Source organism: Eschscholzia californica, unplaced genomic scaffold (genome assembly GCF_041429995.1).
Source record: "Eschscholzia californica isolate CP2 unplaced genomic scaffold, dmEscCali1.0.p SCAF_2, whole genome shotgun sequence".
NCBI lineage: Eukaryota > Viridiplantae > Streptophyta > Magnoliopsida > Ranunculales > Papaveraceae > Eschscholzia > Eschscholzia californica.
Genome location: NW_028238309.1, coordinates 17,324,827 through 17,346,344, shown reverse-complemented (window position 1 = coordinate 17,346,344; position 21,518 = coordinate 17,324,827). Strand labels below are relative to the sequence as shown.

Here is a 21,518-nt window from a genome sequence, read left to right as displayed (position 1 = left end):
TGGTAAAGATCTCGATTTCATTGAAAATACTGTTCTAACAAGAGATGAAGTAATTTCATTGAATAAACAAAATTTAAAATAACCCAACCAAGGAGGCAATTCAATATCAAAATGAACGTCAATTTATACAAGTTCGACACAAAATTTCAGCTTCCACATCCAACATATGACGAAAACAAAAACTTCAAAATAACATATCAGTAACATTGGTATTCACCATTTTCTTAAAGTCCTCTCCTGACAACAGGGTCTTCTTGACTTCTGTCAGTAACATTGGTATTCACCATTTTCTTCAAGTCCTCTTCTGACAACAGGGTCTTCTTGGCTTCTGTCCCCGCTTTATCATATGGTTGAGCCATTTTCTGTAGAAACTACATCAAAAATTGAAACTAACATTAACCTACCAGTTCTAAATGAATATGAAAGTCTAATCCATAAGAAGAAGAAGAAGAAGAAGCACCAATAATATACCTTTCTGGCTATATGTAATGCCATATCAGTGCTTAGGTTTAGATGTGCATCCCGTAAATGCGAGAGTATCCACCCAGGTAATTTAGAACGCTTATCATGTATGCTATACCTGCACGAGATAAACATATAATGCCAATAATCCACCAGATGAAAAAAAGAACAACTTTCTTATATAGTAATTCATGATTGACAATTCATGCTTCGAGATAACTATGAGACCTGATTATAACTGTGACAAGCCACCAATATTAGAGGCGTAAACTAACAGTACTTACCTTTTATCAGCAAAAACATCATCCCATAATCTGTTTTTGATACATAGTTGATATGTATCAAAGTGTGAGTCACTTCAACCCAATCTTTCGGGTCACTACTGTCAATAGTGTTACTACTGGAACCAGTAGTAATAGACGAAGACTTCTTATTATCGTAATAGCAGTTGTCAAATATCCACAGTTTGACAATGTTATAACTCACTCTAACTACCGAAGCTACACGGCTCCCCACACTTAACAAATGCACTTTGAACCAGATGAATTTTTGTGCGTTATAATCACGAAACTGATTAGAGATGAAACTTTGCGACTGATCAGTGACGAAACTTCGTGTGTTACAACAGCGAAGCTGATTAATGATGAAATCAGGGATTGAGATGGCGCTGAACTTCTCACTTCTTATATTAAATACAAATATGCATATGGTATTATCATCCAATTTGTTTCCCCAAACAGGTTTATTAAAATAATATAAAGAACCATTCAAGTAAAGAGAAGTGGATACAGATTCCAGGTTTGGTGGAAGATCTTGGATCATCTTCCATAATAGGATTTTGCCTTTGTCTAGAGTTAAAACCCCACAAAACCTATCATAGTAATCGAATCCGTTGTCATCAAGTCTCTCCTCACTCCATAGATAAATCAATTTGTGTTTATTATTAGCAGAATCGAATACAAATTTATAGTTCGGCCATAACCAGCGATGATCCCCGATTTTAGTCCATGGTATTTCTTCTTTTCTGGTAACAAGATTATATATACAAATTTTGAATTTCAACCATTATATATTCTACGAGTCGAACAAAATTTGATACATATTAACTACATATATCAAAATGTCTGATAGAGAACCCGAAAGGAAAACTTACCAGTTATATATCTAATATCACAGAAACTAAAGTTTCAGGGGTTGAGTTTACTGTAGCTTACCTATGCACCCTGATGCTGAAACATGAGGATTTGAGAGGAATACATCACTACAAAGCAATGCAAACAATTTGCAATGTCTTGTGAACCTCTTCCTAACTCTTGCAAACATAATTAATCTTATAGAACAGAGTTCAAAGAAATCAAAATCAAATCGTATTTTCAAATAAAATATCATGAATAACTCTCAATTATTATTCTCATAATCTATTGTTGAAAACCTTTCTTTTATTTGTTGATGAATGAAAATAAACAACTAAGAAGACATTATACCTTGAAACAGCAGATTCTCCTTCCATATTGTCTATGAGTCCAATGTTAAACTCTAGCAAAATCCTCCACTAGTTGATCAAATGTACTTTCTCTCTCTAGAATTTTTTCTCAAAAACTAGTATTTGGCGATTGGTAAAGGGAGTTGGAAATTGTTGTTGGGGAGCTATTATGGTTGGGGAGCTATAAAGATTAGTAAGGGGAGATAAGACTTTTGGATTATTATTTTAAAGACCTTTAATGTTACAGATTTTAAATGTGAAACTCATAATTTGAAGGACTCAAGTGTAATATAGTCAAATATCTCAGAAATAACAAAAAGAAAAACGTTTTCTTCCTCTTTCACTTGTTCTCTCTTCTGAATTTGAATCTCCTAAATATCCCTCTTGCAATCTTTTCCTTCATCAACTACAAATTTATGGCGACTTCTATCCAAGTATTTTCCCCAATGAAGAAGACATCAACCAAAATCGAGAAACTATTTTACTTTTTCCTAAATAGAGAAATTTCACAAATAGAGAAACTATTTGATTTTTTCCCCTGACCTGGGGGGGAAATTTAACAAAAATTTTCCTAGGGAAATTGTTGAACGAACAGAAATAGTTTGCCTCTTTTTGGGCAAATTTTTAAAGTTGAAGGAAAAAAGAGAAATAAAATTTAACAGAAAATATTTGCCTTGCGAATTCTTTACATCTTGAGAGAGATCTTCATCTATACTAACACTGTTTGATTGGGTTGGTGGTTGTTGGTTCGATTGAAAAATATATTTTTCCTCTGTTAAAGAAGCAACATCATAAATATCTTGCGATATTGGTAATGGTTGTTTTGTAACTTGATTGTGGAGAAGAAAAGAGAGGTATTGCTGTTGAAATATTTAGGGTTTAAGAAAAATAAGAAAGAAAAGAAAAATTACTATTACAATTTTTTAATTGTAACTATTTTTTTTAATCCCTCTTCATTTCATTATTTAATTTCAAATCCGAATAAATAGCTCCTAATACTAAATTGGTATGGGGAGCTGTAGTACAAAAAACTAGTTTTATACTACAGCTCCCCAACAACAATTTCCAGCTTCCCTTACTAATCGCCAAAACTAATTGAAACCATAAAAATCAACTTCAAACACCAAATATAGAGATTCAAAAAGCTAAACCTAAACTAAATTGCTGATTTGATTAGACGAAAATGATTCGAAACCCTCGCCAAACTATCGCCTAACTATCGCCCAACCAAACCTGCTCGTTAAAAACTCTCTGAACTTTGAAATATGAAATCTCAAATCTCAGGGTTTGTTGTAAATTTCCTATATACAAAGGTTATTTACGGTATAAAAAATGAGGGACTTTTAAAATTGTCCTTCAAGACTATTTCTGAAGTTTTCATGGTGTCTAAAAGAAGAAAAATCTAACTTGTCTTTTTAACAAAAGAAAGCAAGAAATTGGGCCTCCAGCCCAATTTCTTGATCTTTTTAAACCTAAACCGTCATTTCCCCAAAGGAAAATCAGTATTAACGAGTGGGTTGAAGATATTAGTAATTAGGGTTAAACAAGCAGACACTATACACCATCGACGTCCAATCAAACGAAACGGGAGCCATAAAGTCTAATAAGTGATTAAGAGACAATAAATAGGTCAAAATAATGTTCAAAATAATTAGAAAATCACAAAACATTTGGTAATTATTTAGGTCAAAAAAATATATACAAAGTCTAAAATACCCTTTTATCATTTTGTGTAACTAATTTTTTATTTTTCTCTTTAGACTTTAAATCTATATAACTTTTTCTTGAGATGTCAGATTTCTATCAAATTTATATATTTAGAAATGGTGTTTCATTATCTTTCTAAAAATGACGTTTTTTTTCTTACCGTTTTTCTGCAAACGAGGTTTGCAAATTTTCTTCTGCAAACCGAAGTTGCATTTATAATATTGCAAACAGAATTTGCACAAGTTAATAGCTGCAAACTGGGTTTGCAAAATCCGATCTCCATTTCTTCTTTCTAATTTTCTCTCTCTAACTTCAAATCTTTTGAGAAACCATGAAATTAACTTAAATGTTTTTTAAATTCATGGAGCATATGAATACATCATCTTAATCTAAATCTTGATAGAGGGTTATTTTGAGTAGGGTTATATCACAAGTTTCCACTTATCACTTCCACCTAGAGAGAAACCAATAGTTGTAATATCAATTGGCAAATGCTCCACATGATTTGTACCCGACCGGATCACCGATCATCCTCAAGTAACGTACTTTGCATAAGGCTACATACAAAAATAGGTGCACTATTCCAAAATCCTAATACAACCTTACCCATTTTCTTTAAACACATTCAACTTATCACCACCCCCATTAACATTAAACCAAACCATAGTGACGAAGAAGGAAAAGTAAGAGTAAGAGAAGGATTATTAGCTCTCTTGAGACATGAAAAAAGAGCACCCATTAAACAATCACCAAGTGCATGATGCATTTCCCATAATGGTTGATTTTCAGAAAGTTGATGTTGAGATATTTCTACACATACCCAAAAATCTGCAACCCCAAATTCCCATGCTTTGTCAAAAAGATTAAACGAGCAGAATCAACATCCTTTGCTTTGAATAACGAGAAATCATAATAGTCCATGATACTTCATTTCTAAGAGGCATTTCATCAAACACATAACTTGCATTTAACATACTACGACAAGAACTATACATTAAAATGAATGTGTTCCCAACATAAACATCATAAAGAAAACTTAATTTGATTACTATTAAATACATCATCTAAATTTAAATCATGGGAGGTGATAAAGAACCCTGGAAACTAGAAGCATTCTGCTAGTAAAGAGACGATCAGATTATAAGATAAGAGTATGATTTCATCACCGGTCTCTTGTATGATTCTTCTTATACACGATTCAAGGTCGTGGCTGACAATCTGAGGGCATGGTGCCAAACTTTATGGGAGCCTCTCGTACGTTAACATAAAGTTGAAAATGTATTTCACATATCAATAAATAAATATTCAATAATATAGAAGACATTAAATTGTTGACGAAACCAAACTCGTAGTATGCAGTTTCTTATGATCGTTTCAATCAATTTTCAAGTAAAGTTTCTTTGATGTGCAAGCAGCATAACAACTAAGTAATTAGACTCTTACATGATCAAATAAAACAATGAATACTATGGATGATGGTCGAAAATCCTAGAACTAAAAGGGTAACGAGCTTATATGACTTTCTTGACAAATCTAGAACTCGATTAGTATTTTGAGTATTCCTAGGGAGAGGAAACGAGCCAAACAATTCTTTTCCACGACCGCCTCGAGAAGATGAAAAGTTGCCAACAATAGGACGGTTATCATAGCTTTCATAGGTGATTGTCTTCTGAAGAATTGTTTGATCGTTGTACTGTGACGGAGTACTTCATAATAAGAATTATGATTACAACTTTGTCACGTGACTAACTTTTTTCAATTTTTCCCTAAAAATGGGGAATCTCTTTACCAACTCCTGAGAGAGAAAAACTTTCTCCAAATTGTTTAACTCTCGGCTTTTGTGTGTTTCTATCTTTTCCTCTCTACTTTCACACTCTTGTCTTGAGCTTCACACTTTCAGTTCTTTGTACTTCCAACACACCTCCTAATAAAGCCTTCTTTTATTTTCTGATCCAGAAAAGTTGCAAAGAAAGGAGGAGAAAGATATAGTTTTTTATGTTCTTCACAATCTTCTGTTAATTTCTTTTATTCATCTGCATTGTTCTCTGATTCTTTTTCTCCTGGGTTTTCTTTGTAAGATGAAAACCAACCTCATATCTAGATCAAGAATCACTAGTAGTGGTATTTTTTGTATTTTATGATTTCAGAACCTAAATAATATCCATTATTGTTCAGTGGGCAATATTGGTTGAAGGTTGTTTTTCTTGTTACAAGCATTGCCATAAGTTTTTCAAGTATTGTTGATAACCCATTTCTCTCTACTTTCAACAAAAAAAAACCATTTCTCTCTATACTCTCTCCAGATTCTTACAGAGTTTATTTTTGTATTTATTGCAAATCAAGAATCATTTTATGTGTTAAAATTCCATTACAGATCGAGAATCCATTTGGTTTATTTTATGTGATCTGGCCAAATACCGATTTGACTCTCTCTCTCTCCCTCTCTCTCTCTCAATCCGTATCTCAAAGTATAAAGTAATGTTTAAACATTAGGGATTTAAATACTTATCTTTATCTCATCGTTTTAATTATGTGAATTGGGTAACTTATGTTGCTGGTGATTTTGATAAAGAATTGGCAGGTTTTGAAAGAGGGGGAGAAGGTGAAAATTATAGAAAGTAGAAACATGAATTTTTTTTTTGGTTAGTGACCCAAATAGTGGACCATAGAATACATTAAAAAAAATCATTTATTAAACCAAACGGTAGAAAATATAAAAATATTTATAGAGAAAATTATTCTCGAAGAAAAAGTATCTCGGAGTAAATGTTTCTCTATTTTTTTTTCCTTTCTCCTAATAGCTATCAAACACAACCCTAGTTACATTAATAAGTAATAACCACTAATCGAAAGAGTTTTTCACACTGATTTATTCATGTTATCAATATTTTCTCATCCTAATTGTTCAATTCATAAAATAACCTAGAATAACAAATAAAAGAAAAAGGAAATTAGTCTAATTTCATTAATAACCACTAATTGAAAGAGTTTTTCACACTAAATTATTTATGTACATCAATTTTTTCTCATCCTAGCTAATTGTTCAATTCACTTCAAGACCAAAGAGAACGCCGCCATATGTTTCATTGATGTTATGCCCACCGAAAAATTTCTCCTTGATTTTCATGAAGGCTTTCAATGTCAACAAGCTGTCTGATCCAGCTTGGTGGTGCTTCCCCACTTCACGATTAACTTCTAGGGTTTTAGCAAGCTGTTCCAATCCCCCATACAAATTGTTGCAGAATTTCATTATATGTTTGATATCATAAACATTAATACCAAAAGTATTATAAACAAGTCTCATAAAGTCATCAAGTTGATCCGGAAGGACCTTTTCAGTCAAAATCTTGATTAGATACCCAAAATCATAAGAACTATGAAAAGTAATCCATGTTACTGAATTGTTGCGAAGAAGTCCAGATTCCTTAAGTAATTGAGCAAATACAGCAGATTGTATACCTTCGTCCCTGTTCTTCTTGTAATCATAACCCTGATTCTTAAGAAGTTCAATTGAATCCTGAGCAAACAAATCCTTAGTGATATCAAAATCACAAAAATTGAATTCCCAGATGAAACAATTGTTAGTTCCAAAATCAGGAAGATTCCCATTGCCATCAGAAAGTGTGAGACCAACTTGAATTAGCTTCATAGCATCAACGTTGGCTTTCAGGAAACGATAACGCTCAAAAGGAGGAAGACTCGGAATGGGAGTTTTAGCACTAGGACGATTAACAACGCCAGGGAATTCAGTATCCATAGAAACGAATGAGAAATATGGAAGCTGTGTACGGATTCGAGAAATCTCAGCAAAGAGATTACGAGCGTAGACATGAATTACTTGAATGGGTTTGGGGTTCGGCATGATTCTTCTCCTGAAAATTTCAGTGGTTTCTCTCTCTCTCAACACTTATTAAGTTGTTGCATGAGAAGTGAAGAGAAGAAGTATGTATGCTAAATATATATAAAGAAGAAAAAGAAAGTTCCTAGTTGTAAACAAAACAGGAAACCTTTTTGTAACCGAAATTGGGATGACTTGGGACTCTTACCTACCTATGTGAGCATGCAGCCGTTGGACTCTTTACTTGCTAAAGATGTGAGAACTCACATCTATCTTTGTGGCAAACTATTTTTTTTTAAGGGATAGGATCCAATCTAGAGTTTTATGAACCATGTTGGCCCTCGATATTTTTTTGATATGGACTTTGAGAGTTATGACATTATTACATGACATAGATTCATCATGAAAATATTACATCAGGATCAGCTAAATATATAAAGAAAAAAAAAAGAATTCCTAGTTTTAATCAAAATAGGAAATCTTTTAGTAACTGTAATTAAGATGAGCTGGGACTATTCAGAGCATTTTTATATCCGACAAAGATAAATAATCATCATGCAACGGTTAAATTTTCTTCCGTTTTTGAGTCTGTATCTATCAGGTTTCTTCAGTTTACTAAGAACCTGTTACTGGATGAAGAAATTACAACCCACATCTTCGTGGTAAATTATTTTTTGAAGTTCTAGGATCCACTCCCAAAATTTTATGAATCCACCTCACCTGATAAAGTAATTGACCAATAATACTCCCTCTGCCACACTTCCACTACCTAGTTTGAAAATTTAATTCTTAGAAATATTATTAATTTGTGAGTAATATTATGATAAATAAAGTAATTTTTCAATTTTATCCTTATTAACTTTTAGGTTATTTTGCAAAAGGGTTGTACATAAGTACCGTATTTTCAGAAAGGGGCATGACCGTTTAATATTTTGCAAAGGGGTCGTGGACTAAAATTGACTTGTTAAGATTTAACTCCGTGAAGTTTTAACGTTGTTAAATTTTAACACCGTTAATTCTAACTACATTAATTACAAACTTAGGGTTTTCTTTAAGTAAACTTCATACAATTTTGACAGTAATTTGCGAAAGTAACAAATTATGACATTCACTATTATTTTTCAAGATTTTTTGGCTACAATTATTAAGAACTCAGATAACTTCGAATTTCTTCTAAATTATTAGATCAAACAAAATGATCTCATTAAAATGGTTAATAAATTGGTCATCTTAGTGCACAACAATGCACTAATGTTGTGCCACTACACTGCATTGCAGTCACTTCCTGTGCAGTCATCTAAAATGTACAACATTCATTTTTTTTTATGCCTTGTTGGCTCCATGCAAATGAATAACATAATGTACAAATTCCACATACATTAAGATTGCCCAGAAACCAAATTTTGATTAAAAGTATGGATTTGGTTTATGACTCGTTCGTCAAAATATTCGAACAACTTAAAGTATAATCGAAATCATTATCCGATAAAAATCAAAGGTTGAAGAAATAAAAAGGGAAGAAGATGAATGAATAAGTCATTTTTTAAAAAAAATGTAGATTAGGCAAGTTTTATCAATAGATTTTAGCCATCCATGTAGAGGAATAGCGTTCGTTGGATTTACTTGAGGTAACACCGTTAGATCTACATAACGTAGTTAACTTTCATCTGACGTGAAGTTAAATCTAACATTTATTTAAGGGCCAATCCTAGTCCACGACCCCTTTGCAAAATAATAAACGGTCATGTCCCTTTTGCAAAACACGGTACTTATGTACGACCCTTTCGCAAAATAACTCTAACTTTTATATAATACAATTAATGAAAGAGTAAGGGATCTACTATTGACCTTTTAATAAGGCTGCAATTTTGGGGAATAAAGAATAATCTTCGGAGAATAAATTCTCTAGGGAATCCATGTTTTTTGTATATTCTCGGGAGAATATTTTATTTTAGTCCAAAAACTAACTTGATCAAACATTGCCCCCTAATCTTCATCCTCTTTATCACCTACACCGCAACAACTTCCCACCACCACCATTCCGGCCACCACCATTGCCACCTCTTCTATTTCCTCTCTTCTCCTCTCTAACTCATTGTTACCCTTTCTCTTGTTGCTTTCGTTGTGTCCCTCTTTCTCTCTCACGCGCGTTCTCACTAACTATCGCACTATCGTTCTCACTCTAGATCTCTCTCTCGTTCATTGTAGATCACTCTCATTATTTCTCTCGCTGTAGACATATATCTCTATCTCATTATCTATATCTTTCTCGCAGTCTTTTTCTCTCCTTCTTGCAATCTCGTTCCCTCTCTCTCTCTTGGTCTGTCACAGAGTTCGTGACCACGAATTGTTTTGTGACCACGAAATGGTAATGACCACGAAATTTTCGAGGAGGGTTTCACCGGAAGCCCTCCTCGATGTCAGGTTCCGACAGAGGGAACACTTTCCTTTGCCGAAGCAGTGTTTGTGTAACAGATGGAGAGAAACAATGAGAGATCGATTGGAAAACAGTGAGAGATTAAGAGAGAAACAATGAGAGATCAAGAGACATTGATAATGAGAGCAATAGAGAGAGATGGTAAGAGATAGACAATGAGTAGTGGTGGCCAACCACTAGCGTATCCAGAATTTACTTTGAGGGGGGTCTAAAAAATTACTACGTCCCATCCGAAAATTACCATCACAAAAACCTAATTAAGTAATAAATATATCATTGATAAAAATTAATAGCTAGAAATAATTGACACTAAGAGATTCAAAAACTTAATATTTTAGATAAATTTGATGTTTTTATAATCCACATATTCATAATTGACCTCTAATTTTCATTGCAAGTTCTTCATAATTATCTCATAATCAATCTCCGATAAAAAACACTACAAAAACCAGTTATAGGGATTGAACTCGCGACCCCATATTACATTTGGGAATTGACACTATGAGATTGAAAACATAATATTTTATATAAATTTGATACTTTTGTAATCTATACATTAAAAATTGAACTCGAATTTTCGTTGCAAATTCTTCATAATTATCTTATTATCAATCTTGAAAGAAAAATACAAAAACCGATTGTGGGGTTTGAACCTCCGAACCACGTAGTCTATCTAGAAATTGACCTAAGCTATAGCCATCTTGTTTTTTTTTTTAGAATTCTCGACTACGATCAACGTATGTCGTTACATTTGGCATTGATACATCAAAGATGTGATAAGCTCGATAACAACCCACTCAAACTCTAACAGAACCGGGCCTATAGCCCAACTACATTATTCATATCCTAATAATCCCAATTCAAATAAACCAAAGATTCCACCTTCTTTGGGATTCGAATATGGGCCCAACTACATTAGTAAAATTGCTTGTAAGTGGTTTCGAACACGTGACCGTAAGGGAAGATATGCACCCCTTCATCCGTTGAGCCAAGAACTAGTAGTGTTTATTACTGTAACATAATGAGAATTATACGTTCAGATAATAATATATTTCTTTTTCTTAAAATTAAACATCATAAGCTTTGTCGAAGAAGTTGAGGGGGGTCTATAGACACCCCTAGGCTCCACATGGATCCGACACAACCATGCCAGGCACGACTTTGAGACGTGTCGTGCCCATACCACAAGGTCTGGGCACAGAAACGCCCCATGACAACGACCTAGGATGTTTAGATCAATTCAACTTCCCTCTTTCTCTCACATGATTGAAGACTGGTAATGTTCTTGGTTTAATTCGATTTAGGTTATATTTTTTTATTATTACTGTTGATTTAGGATTGATGGATATAATTACTAATGAATTCTTTGCAATTTTGTTTAGATCAATTCTACTTCCCTCTTTCTCTCACATGATTGAAGACTGGTACTGTTCTTGGTTTAATTCAATTTAGGTTTTATTTTTTGATTATTACTGTTGATTTAGGATTGATGAATATAATTACTAATGAATTCTTTGCAATTTTGTTTAGATCGGATTGAAATTGGGTGAAGTATATCTACAATTCCAAGTGAGTTCTTCTGTTATTGGTTTTATCTCTTCACACTCTTTGTTCAATGTCTGTGGTTTAGATGTTTGAAGAAATGTCTCTTAGGCTAGAGGCACTTAATGATTTTCAATTTCTACAAGTAAGGTGTTCAATAAAATGTCTCTCAGAGGATTTTATTTCTTTTTTATTTATTTTTTGTAGAATTTTGTTATATTACTTTCAAACAACTTCTAATTAATTTTCTATAGATTCAGTTATAAATTTTGAAGTATCCTTTTTCTTCTTCTTTTGCTTTATCAAGGTAAATTTTGTCTCACAACCTATTATTCCGTTTCTGTAATGGTTTATGCATCTTACTTTTATTATTACCAGTGTGTTAAAAACAGAAAATGTTCTTCATGACTGGGTCCATTGATAAGTAACTATCTCTTTTATGTTTTTGTCTTCTTCCCCTTCTCCTGCTTTGACCCCCCCCCCCCCCCCCCCCCCCAAGAATTTGAAATTTTAAATGTCAAAGAATGCAATAGTTCAATTTGTTCGAGCTCGAGGTATACAATCTCTTTTTTTCTCTCTCTCTCACACTCTCTCTCTCTTTATGTGCTTATAGGGGTTTTTCTTACAATTTGGTGATCTGTCTCTCATTAATTATTTTTACCAGTTATATTTTTTTCACGAGAATTTGTTTTTCTTTTGTTACGGGTGTTCTTCGCTTTTTGTCATACTCATATTTGTGATGGAATCTTCCTCAAGAACTCATCACTTCTACGATAAAGCAAGATTTTTCCGTAACAACTGCTCCTTGCTATAACTCGATGTTCCTCATTGGATATGCGGGATAGGGTTTCTAAACGCTTTCCACCATTATGATTTTATTTAAGTTTATATCCATTATTCTCCAACAATCCTTAGGGCTATCTATATATTCTTAAAGTCAAATTTGGAGTCATGAAATGTCTGATTCAATTTTATGTTATTGTCTTCTTCCCCTTCTCCTGCTTTGATCCCCCAAAATATGAAAATTTCAAATGACAAAGAATGCAGGTTGATTAAAGTACATATTTAAGGGATTGTCCTATTATTATAGTTTTTGCGTTGTCTATTCGAGTTTCCGGAACTCTAGAGTCAAAGAATGCAATAGTTCGATTTGTTCGAGCGCGAGGTATACAATCTCTCTCTCTCTCTTTATGTGTTTATAGGGGTTTTTCTTATAATTTGGTGATCTGTCTCTCATTAATTATTCTTACCAGTTATATTTTTTTCACGAGAATTTCTTTTTCTTTTGTTACAGGTGTTCTTCGCTTTTTGTCATACTCATATTTGTGATGGAAAACTTCCTCAAGAACTCATCACTTCTACTGCGAAGTAAGATTTTGCCATAACAACTGTTCCTTGCTATAACTCGATGTTCCTCATTAGATCTGTGGGATAGGGTTTCTAAACGCTTTTCCACATTATAATTTTATTTAAGTTGATATTTATTGTTCAATCAGAATTTGAACTATTTAATGTACTCATGTATATTTTTTATGTTTGGATATTTTTCGACTCTTTCTTTATATTGTGTTTAGTTATATTTTTCTCATAAAAACAAATGCATCTTGCTCAATTTCTTACCTTGCTTTTCGGATTTCTTTTTTAGTTTTAGTTAAATTTTTCTACTAATTTATATTTGGATGATTTTTTTACTTTCATTTGTACCTTAGATGATTTATATTTGGATGATATTTCTACTGATTTATATTTGGTTGATTTTTTTAGCTCAAGGTCTTCGAAGAAAAGCGTTACCAGATGATTTTTTTACTTTCATTTGTTTCGAGGTTGAAGTAATTCAGGTTCAAGTTAAAAGAATCTAAAAGATTTCTACTAATTTATATTTGGATTTCCCTCAATAACAAAGAAGCGATGAACATCTAATTCATCTGTTAATGAAGTTATTGGTTTTAAAACTAAACTTATGAACATCTATTTCATCTTTTAAAACTAAGGTTGTGTTTTTTTTCTGTTCAGGTCAGTAGTAATTTTTTTTTGTTTTCTGTTTCGACTTCACTATAATTTTAAATGATTTTACGACAAAATGCACGAAAACTAGGTTCCCACCGCGCCCTACGGGCGCGGTAGATCCCTCTTGGCTAACGCCGTTGTAGTAGATTCATCTCAAATTTGTCGGTGAAGTGTTTTTTGAGAATTCTCCAAGTGTGTGTGTACCGTGATGACATCACGTTAGGTCGAGCTTACAGGAAGAAGTGTATGCGCAGCGGTGGCCTTCACACGATGTGGGGTCACACGAGTATCTGTCATCTGAACTCATATACTGATTTCGAATGAAATCACGTACTGATTTCGAATGACAGGTAACTCATATGTTGCTTTAAAGATAATGGATTACGAGGTTTTAATATTAAGGATTTATGTGGTAATATTTTATTTTGCTTAGGTCTTATATGTCTTTTTTAGCACTTAGAAAGTAAGTGCAAAAAAAATAAGCTCCAAGTTTTGACATCACTTATTAAGTGATGTCAAACACCCTCTTACTTTGACATCACTTACAAGTGATTTTCACTTATTAAGTGAAAAAACAAACGACCTAAAATTGCCGGGCCGCACTTATTAAGTGAAAATCACTTAATAAGTGCAAAAATCAAACACCCTCTTAGTTTCTATCTTTCTTTAGTGCTTCTTTGGTTTCGTCCCTTTACATCCTTATAGATTAGCATAATACATCTCCTAATAGAACACTGCCCCTTTGACCTTCTTTATCTCTCTCCCTCTCTCTCTCTCTCCCACTCTCTCTTAAACTCTAAAAAGCAGAGTCGTAATGAAGTTGTAGGCTGAAACTAGTTTATATACCCTAACTCTTAATCTGATGGGTGAGAGGGGGCACTCTAAAAAGTTAAAGGGGTGATAAAAATATCGGACGGGTTCTCAGACTACAGTCGCGGGCTTTATTTTTTCGATTTTTCGGGCCAGTTGTCGAGTTAAGGACTCTGCCCGTGTCCCACCCACTAGAGCTCGCCGAGTAAGCCCGTCGGACCTTCGCGGTCCGCGCGGTCACCTTCGTGTCGTGGGTTTTTAGACCGTTTTTCCAACCCTAGGCGAGGGTGTACCAGTATATCTTTGTTTTTTTTAAGAGGCACCCCCCACTTCAACCTCCCACAACAAAGTGGTCTGGTATATCTACGAGAGTACATGGTCAACTTTGGGAATGGTTAACATCTGAAAGCCCTAACTTCGCTTTCCTAGTAGTTTTTCATCTCCGATTGGAAGGAATTCCGTTGGTTTTGAATCCTGTAACAAAATTTCAGTGCCCTAAATACTGTTTGGGACAAGATGGTGGTTATTGAGGCAGCATCAAATATTAGTGAAGATGAAACTACACAAAATGATCCCAAATCAAAGAGATTAACTGAAGAAGCCGATGAAGAATCCAGAACATCAAGCGAAGGTCAAAATGGAGAGGAAGATAGCAAAATTAATGGTGAAAAAGAATCTGTGGATCTTCCTAAGGATGTTGAATGCACAGATTCATTAACAGAAGAACAATTGAATCAGGTTTGCTTTTCTTTCTCCCTAGAATTCTTTGCTGATTTTAGGTATAGTTTGATAAAGGTACTAATTTAGGTTACAAGTATAGATTTAGTTGTGGGGTGTATCGTCATTGGTATAGTTACTCATTGAACTTTCATTTTTATTGTCTTTCAAATATCATTCCATTGATTTTGTTTCTAAATAGCTGATCATGGTACATACATATTATTCCTCATTGATAATCACCCCTTACATTGTTCTGAGCAAGTATGAAAATGATCACAAGGTATTGTTCGTTATAATCTATTCGACCAATCTTGACTCGTCCTCTGTACAATTAGACTGACTAATTCGTTGTAGTCATTCTCTTAGGTTCTCACTTAATCCCGATTCTGTCTCCCGACTTAGCCAACTAGATGTAAATGAGTAAATGCACCTTAATTCCAATGAAAATAGTAATTCTATTGTTTTATAAACTCCCTTTTAGTTGTCGAACATTAAATTGAATAGTCGGAAGGCGGAGTTACAGATGATCTAGTTAGGCGTTGTACAATGATAGTGACTCCTACTCCTAGTTGGTCGACTAGTAGCCTTTAACTAAGATATTAACAGCGTAATCTACAATTTCTAATAGGTTGTCAAAACTATGGAGTAATTTATTTTAGTCATTTTATTCTTGTTATTTTATTTGTTCGTGTTACTTTCCATAGGTACTTATATCCATTTTGCTTTTGTTCAGAAAGCTCTTGCAAAAGCCAATGATGCTAAAGCTGAAGGAAATAAACTGTTTGGAGCTGGGCAGTATCAAGATGCATTGTCTCAGTATGATATAGCTCTACAGGTCACTCCAGACATCCCTTCATCGGCTGAACTACAATCCATATGTCATGCGAACAAAGCTATATGCTATGCTAAGTTGGTACGTATTATGATTTTCTGAAAAGGGCAGGATTTCATTGAGAACCTGAAAGGCAAAGAATAGATAACAAGGGAAACAAAAAAGAAAAGCATAAAATAGGAAACCAAATAAAAACCTCCTTTTAGCCGAAAGTGAAACTTGTCAACAAAGGAAGGCATCACAATATTATATAAAAGTTAAGCTTCCCTTGGCCCCCCTCTCTTTATAATGAAAATATTGCCTCTAAGGAGTAAGGAGTCCTCGTCTCCTCAAAGATTCTCTTGTTTCTTTGGTATGAAAATCATAAAATATAAAAATACTAAGGGTGCTATCAATTTCTTAAAAACTTTTTAGGCGCACACATCGAGACGCGCCTCGAGGCGAGGCGGTCACCTAATGTCTCGAGATGTTCGTATTTGAACTCGAGACTAAATAGTGTGCATCTGAAAGTCAGCTTTTATGTTTGAGTTGTTGTGCAAAATAAAAGTATTAGTATTTTGTTTATTTAACACTTAGGACTTGTATAAAGACTATGTTATGTTTTTACATAAGTAATATCATTTTCCTTCAAAAAGAATAATACTTTATGCCGCATCGAGGCGTTCCCCATGCACTAGTTGTTCTTCTTCTGCAAACTTTTTTCAGTTTGTTTCTCAAACTGAAAAGTATGTTCATATATACTCAAACCTCGACCTTGCCCTTGGCCCATTCCGATCCGATCCCCGAGCAAAACTGCTTAGTGCATAAGTTTGTTAAACAAGTCGTTAGCATCATGCTCCATTGGGATCTTGTGTTGTGAAGTCTGTGACAGTTCTCTCTTCATACATGCAAGTATTGAGAACAAATTACTTCATAAAGTGCTCAAGGAGTCAGGTTAGCCTAGGTTACTTTTATTGGTCATAGGCCTAAGATGGGTCTGCATTGATTACTATCATTTTCTTTCACAAGTTTAAGTAGTTTTTTGGTTAGTTTGGTGAAGATTCGAGATATTTATTGGTTCACTTGTAAGTCAAAATGCTACATTTCTAGGGAAAATATGAAGAGACGATTAAGGAATGTACGAAAGCTTTGGAGTTGAATCCTTCCTATATGAAAGCTCTTATAAGAAGAGCGGAAGCACATGAAAAGCTTGAGCACTTTGAAGAGGCCATTGCAGGTAACTCCACGAGTTCTTACAAAACTCGCCTATTTGACTATGTAAATGGTTATTAATTATGTGCTTTAGTTTGTACTTCGTAGTGACTTGTTTTTATTCATATACTTATTTTTGCTTTCGTTTCTTTTGCAGACTTGAAGAAAATCATAGAGTTGGATCCTTCTAATGACCAAGCCAGAAGAGCCACACGACGCTTGGAGCCACTGGCTGCAGAAAAACGAGAAAAGATGAAGGAAGAGATGATTGGTAAGCTGTAAACTTAATAATTTAGTTCATTGCTTACATGATTCTTGGGCTTTTGAACATCAGAAATTACTAACTAGTAAAGACAACCAAAAAAAAAACCCCAACCCAGCTACTATCCTATCTCTGGCCCAAAGCGAGCAAAGCCTCACTTTGAGCACCAATTTTAGGGTCCACATTTATAGCTATGAAGTATTAAAGGCACTCTAGAACAAGAAGGCACAGAGTAAGAGGAGAAGGGAGGGCCACAATTATGACATCATTGAACCAGTGAGTAGGGCCCATGAGCACACCTTTTCTGCTACGTTAACAGGACCACGTAATTTAATTCATTGGGTTTAGTTAATAGGGAATCCAAGAGGCACAAGTCTCTATGAAACGTAATCTAAGTTTCTCTCTTAAACATGTATTAAACTATTAATCCATATACTCTGTGTTTATGGTTAATTAACTAACCTTCAAAACCTGAAGAGGCCCTAATATATGTTATCCATACTCCGTGGTCACAAGAGCGATACATGGGGTCTTGTCGTAGTGTACCCACTCCCAAAACCCGGAAGTCACATAGATACTCAGTGGAAGTGGAATTTCATCATTGATTGATCCTCCGTTAGTAAGGGTATAAGTAGTGGCCTTTAGGGTGATGAGTGTCTTTAGGAAAGTTCATGGTAGTTATGAGCATATTCCATCCTCTTGATGTATCCAAGCCAATTAATTGTTTAATGTATGATTTTCTGTTGTACTAATGTAATCCTATATTTAGAAAATAATAATCACTTTCACTATCTCGCATGGGCATTCCCGCGCCACCCCTATCTCTCTCTTAATATATATAATAATATAAATATATGAATAGTTATATATACATATATATGTCTTCAGTGTCAATGTCAACATTTTGATAGCTCAACGGGCTTGGAAGAACGTCGGAAGGGTATGATTGCTTAAATTAGCGTTAGTGTAACTAACCCAACCCTTCTGTGGTCAAGTCAATTGTCAAAGACTTCAACACATCAACCAACCGTTCGGAACTCTCTAGTCTCTACCATCCTCTGGTCGTCCATAAAATCATAATTTTAGGACATTTCATCTTGTCTTAAGTCCAGAGTTTGAGCCATCACGTCCAAAATTTACATGACTGTTAGGCTGATCAGTGTTTGGTCGTTCTTTTTGTCTATGTCTTCATCTATATCTAACTTATTTAAATTTGATCCGTTTGAATCAGACGTGTAGTAGATTGGTAATCAGGCCCACATATATTCTTTCGTCCTTAAATTTGTGGTATACTTCTTGTTAATCAAGAAAGAGAAGTGTTTCCGGGATGCGGTCTTTACAAATTGCAGTCCAGGTTAAAGAAACTATACCAAACCCAAAATTTTAACGTCAAGTAGTTTAGCATACAAACTTTTAGAAAGTGTTATAGCATACAGTAAGTTGTGAGGACTACAAAATTTGCTCTTATAATTCTGGAAGACTTGGTTTGATCAAGTAATTCTTATTATTTACTTTTTCAAAATACTTGATCATATCGTAATTCTTTTCACAGAATCACAGCTAACAATTTGAGTGTCACTTGAATCCATTGTTAGCCTTTTTTAAAGCTACAAAATGTATTTAAATGTTTTAGTTTGGTTTGGTATGGGAAATCTTAAGAGATGTTATAATATGAAATTCCCACATCAATTGTAAAAGGTGTTTGCATTATCACACGAGTCTTGAAAACTTCGGGTGAAAATGAAATATATATGTCTCTTGATATATTGCGTAAGTCTTTTTAAGGGGGCCTCTAAATTGAAGGTAGCTTTGGGCCACTGAAAACTTAGGGCCGGCCCTTCCGGACTGTTGCTTTTAATTTAAGAAAACATCATAGAAGACAGTTTTCCTTGAAAGAAGTGTTAGAATCCTGTTTCTGATTTAAGATTTTGACTGAGTAAACTTTCTGTTGATATGCATTACTGTAGTTAACTTGTTATAGCATCATAAGTCTATTGGGATCAGTTATATTTTGTAAATACGAAGCTTAGTTGGTGGAGTGGGCAAAATTTCGACAACCAACCGGAAGGTCAGGGGATAAAAACTCAGAAAAGCACCCTTACTCCTAAGTTCAGTTGAAAGTTTTTCTAGTTTTGGATTAGAGAGTTAGGGTTTAAAGTTTCTATAAAGCTCAACTCTAGCACATCAGTCGGGTGATTCATAGTCTTTAACTACTATTACTAAACATTTTTGCAGGGAAGCTAAAAGAAATGGGCAACTCTGTGTTAGGACGATTTGGTATGAGCGTCGACAACTTCAAAACAGTTAAAGATCCAAAGACTGGGTCTTACTCTGTTTCGTTTCAGCGCTAGTCTTTACAATGTTTCTAGACAGGAAAAGGAAAAGGATTGAGGCAAGTGAAACTATAACTATAATGAATGACTCTGTAAATCTTCATCGGGTACTCATATTCATGAATTATTACATATATTGAAATTTAATATGAAGAAAGAACTTTTGATTTTGAAAAGCAAGTAATAATAAACTGAAAACATATCTATAGATCGTCTATAAATCTAAGCTAATACATCATTGTATGATATCGGAAGATCTTCGTTGTCTGTACTTCTACGTCTTCGAATACAACCATCCCTTAAGGCGGCAAACACTATGTATAAATAAAAATTTATGAGTATCAACGCAACAAATATCCAAATCTTCTTATACGCTTCTCTTAATGCAAGCATGAACCCATCTATAAGTTCTTTTGTAATGACATTGCTTCTACTGCTAGTAGTGGTTATTTTATCATCATCATACCAGGGATACCATAGAGTTTGAACTGCAGGATCGAAGAAATCTTCAACTCCATGGACTATAATGTACCCGTCATTATAAATCTCCCACTTTGCGATCTTGACGAAGTTGATTGAAGTTGGATCAGTCATAACTAATGGATGACCATGTAAAAGTGTATCAATCTTAGCCGAGGCAATTGGAAAGGTTGAACTTGAGAAAGAAGACTCAAGATCTGTTCGATCTAACATCATTGGTGAGACATGGTATTTGAGTAGTGTCAATGGAGGTTGAGTGGAGTATTTGAAAGAAAAGAAAGCTTCATCAGGAGGACAGAATATAGTGAGCCGAGGACTACTATTGTTATCATTGGTATCTTTGAAGGACGATGCTGAAGAGATGAGAGAGGGAAGCGTCATGTCTAGAGTGAGAGCCATCGATGTATAGTTCAAACCCATTAACGCCTTTACAACATTCTCGACAGCTTCTGTTTCATGGGTAATATTATGAGTACCGGGAACTGTTTCTGCCATGGTAGTAGTTGAGAGTTGTATAGAGGAAACTATAAGGAAGAGAAGAAAGGAGGAGAATAGATGATGAAATTTGGAACCCATTGATTAAGGATTGAAGAAAAGTGAAGATTGAAATCTAGAGAAGACTGTATTCAGAAAGTAGTAGATTGTTTATGCTTGTGATTGTGAATATATATAGATTATAGTGAGAACCAAGTAGGATTTCTAATTCAACTCAAGTTTCTAATTTTCTCTCTTCTAGGGTTAGTTGTATCCCATCTGAACGGAGTTCTAACCTAGTAGGATTCCTGTTCTGACTCAAGTTTCTAATTTTTTTCCCCATACTTTTTGATGATGTAATTTTCTCTCTAAAGGTGACTACCATTTACAATCCATAATGGCCGACTCCCTTTATTGACTTCTGTGGGAAACTGGTCAATTCAGTTTGACCTAATTGACAAAATTAGATTAGAAGACACCAAACTTTAAGGACCTAAAATACTTTTTACGACCACCTCATGCCTTCATTACTGATCACTAGGCATCTCTGTCATCTCTCTCTATACGCAATACACAACTCTCTCTCTGTCCTAGACAACCCCTTCGTGTTGGTACGGAGGGATCCTTGTGAGGGTTTTAGTTGGAACCCTAGTCAAGGGTCTATCACCTCGATGGGGGTGTCTGTTGAGGGTTTTTTTTGTAGTGGTCTAAGTCTCGATTTCCACGTTGACCCACTATGAGAAGTAGTAATACAAACAAAAGTATTTAGTATGTTTTTGGTTGTCAAACGACACCTTAAAGCACTTTGTCGCAGAACTATTGACACAGTAAAAATTAAAGCTAATACGTAGCAAATAAAATACACCAGGACGATCAAAAGAATCAATAAATTTGAATAGAAGAAAGACAATAACAATAACATTGGTGGATGACATCAACA

General features: G+C 34.4%; 1 protein-coding gene and 1 pseudogene across 2 annotated transcripts; one reads left to right on the top strand and one right to left on the bottom strand.

The window, feature by feature from the left end:
• Positions 1-6,594: 6,594 nt before the first annotated feature.
• On the bottom strand, positions 6,595-7,570 carry LOC147556594 (putative CCR4-associated factor 1 homolog 11 pseudogene; annotated as a pseudogene). The gene has a single exon (XR_015235031.1). The product of XR_015235031.1 is annotated as a putative CCR4-associated factor 1 homolog 11 pseudogene (transcript).
• Positions 7,571-14,610: 7,040 nt separating this feature from the next.
• Positions 14,611-19,800, top strand: LOC147556593 (uncharacterized). The gene is made up of 5 exons (XM_086657497.1): positions 14,611-15,024; positions 15,740-15,919; positions 16,928-17,054; positions 17,187-17,300; positions 19,527-19,800. Exons 1-5 carry the CDS (start codon positions 14,803-14,805, stop codon positions 19,640-19,642), a joined length of 759 nt encoding a protein of 252 aa, XP_086513623.1. The 5' UTR covers positions 14,611-14,802; the 3' UTR covers positions 19,643-19,800.
• The last annotated feature ends 1,718 nt before the right edge of the window (positions 19,801-21,518 follow it).

Coding starts and splice junctions, on each gene's coding strand:
- LOC147556593 (XM_086657497.1), top strand. CDS start 14,803: ATGGTGGTTATTGAGGCAGCATCAAATATTAGTGAAGATGAAACTACA. Junction 15,025..15,739: donor CAGAAGAACAATTGAATCAG/GTTTGCTTTTCT, acceptor GCTTTTGTTCAG/AAAGCTCTTGCAAAAGCCAA. Junction 15,920..16,927: donor CTATATGCTATGCTAAGTTG/GTACGTATTATG, acceptor CTACATTTCTAG/GGAAAATATGAAGAGACGAT.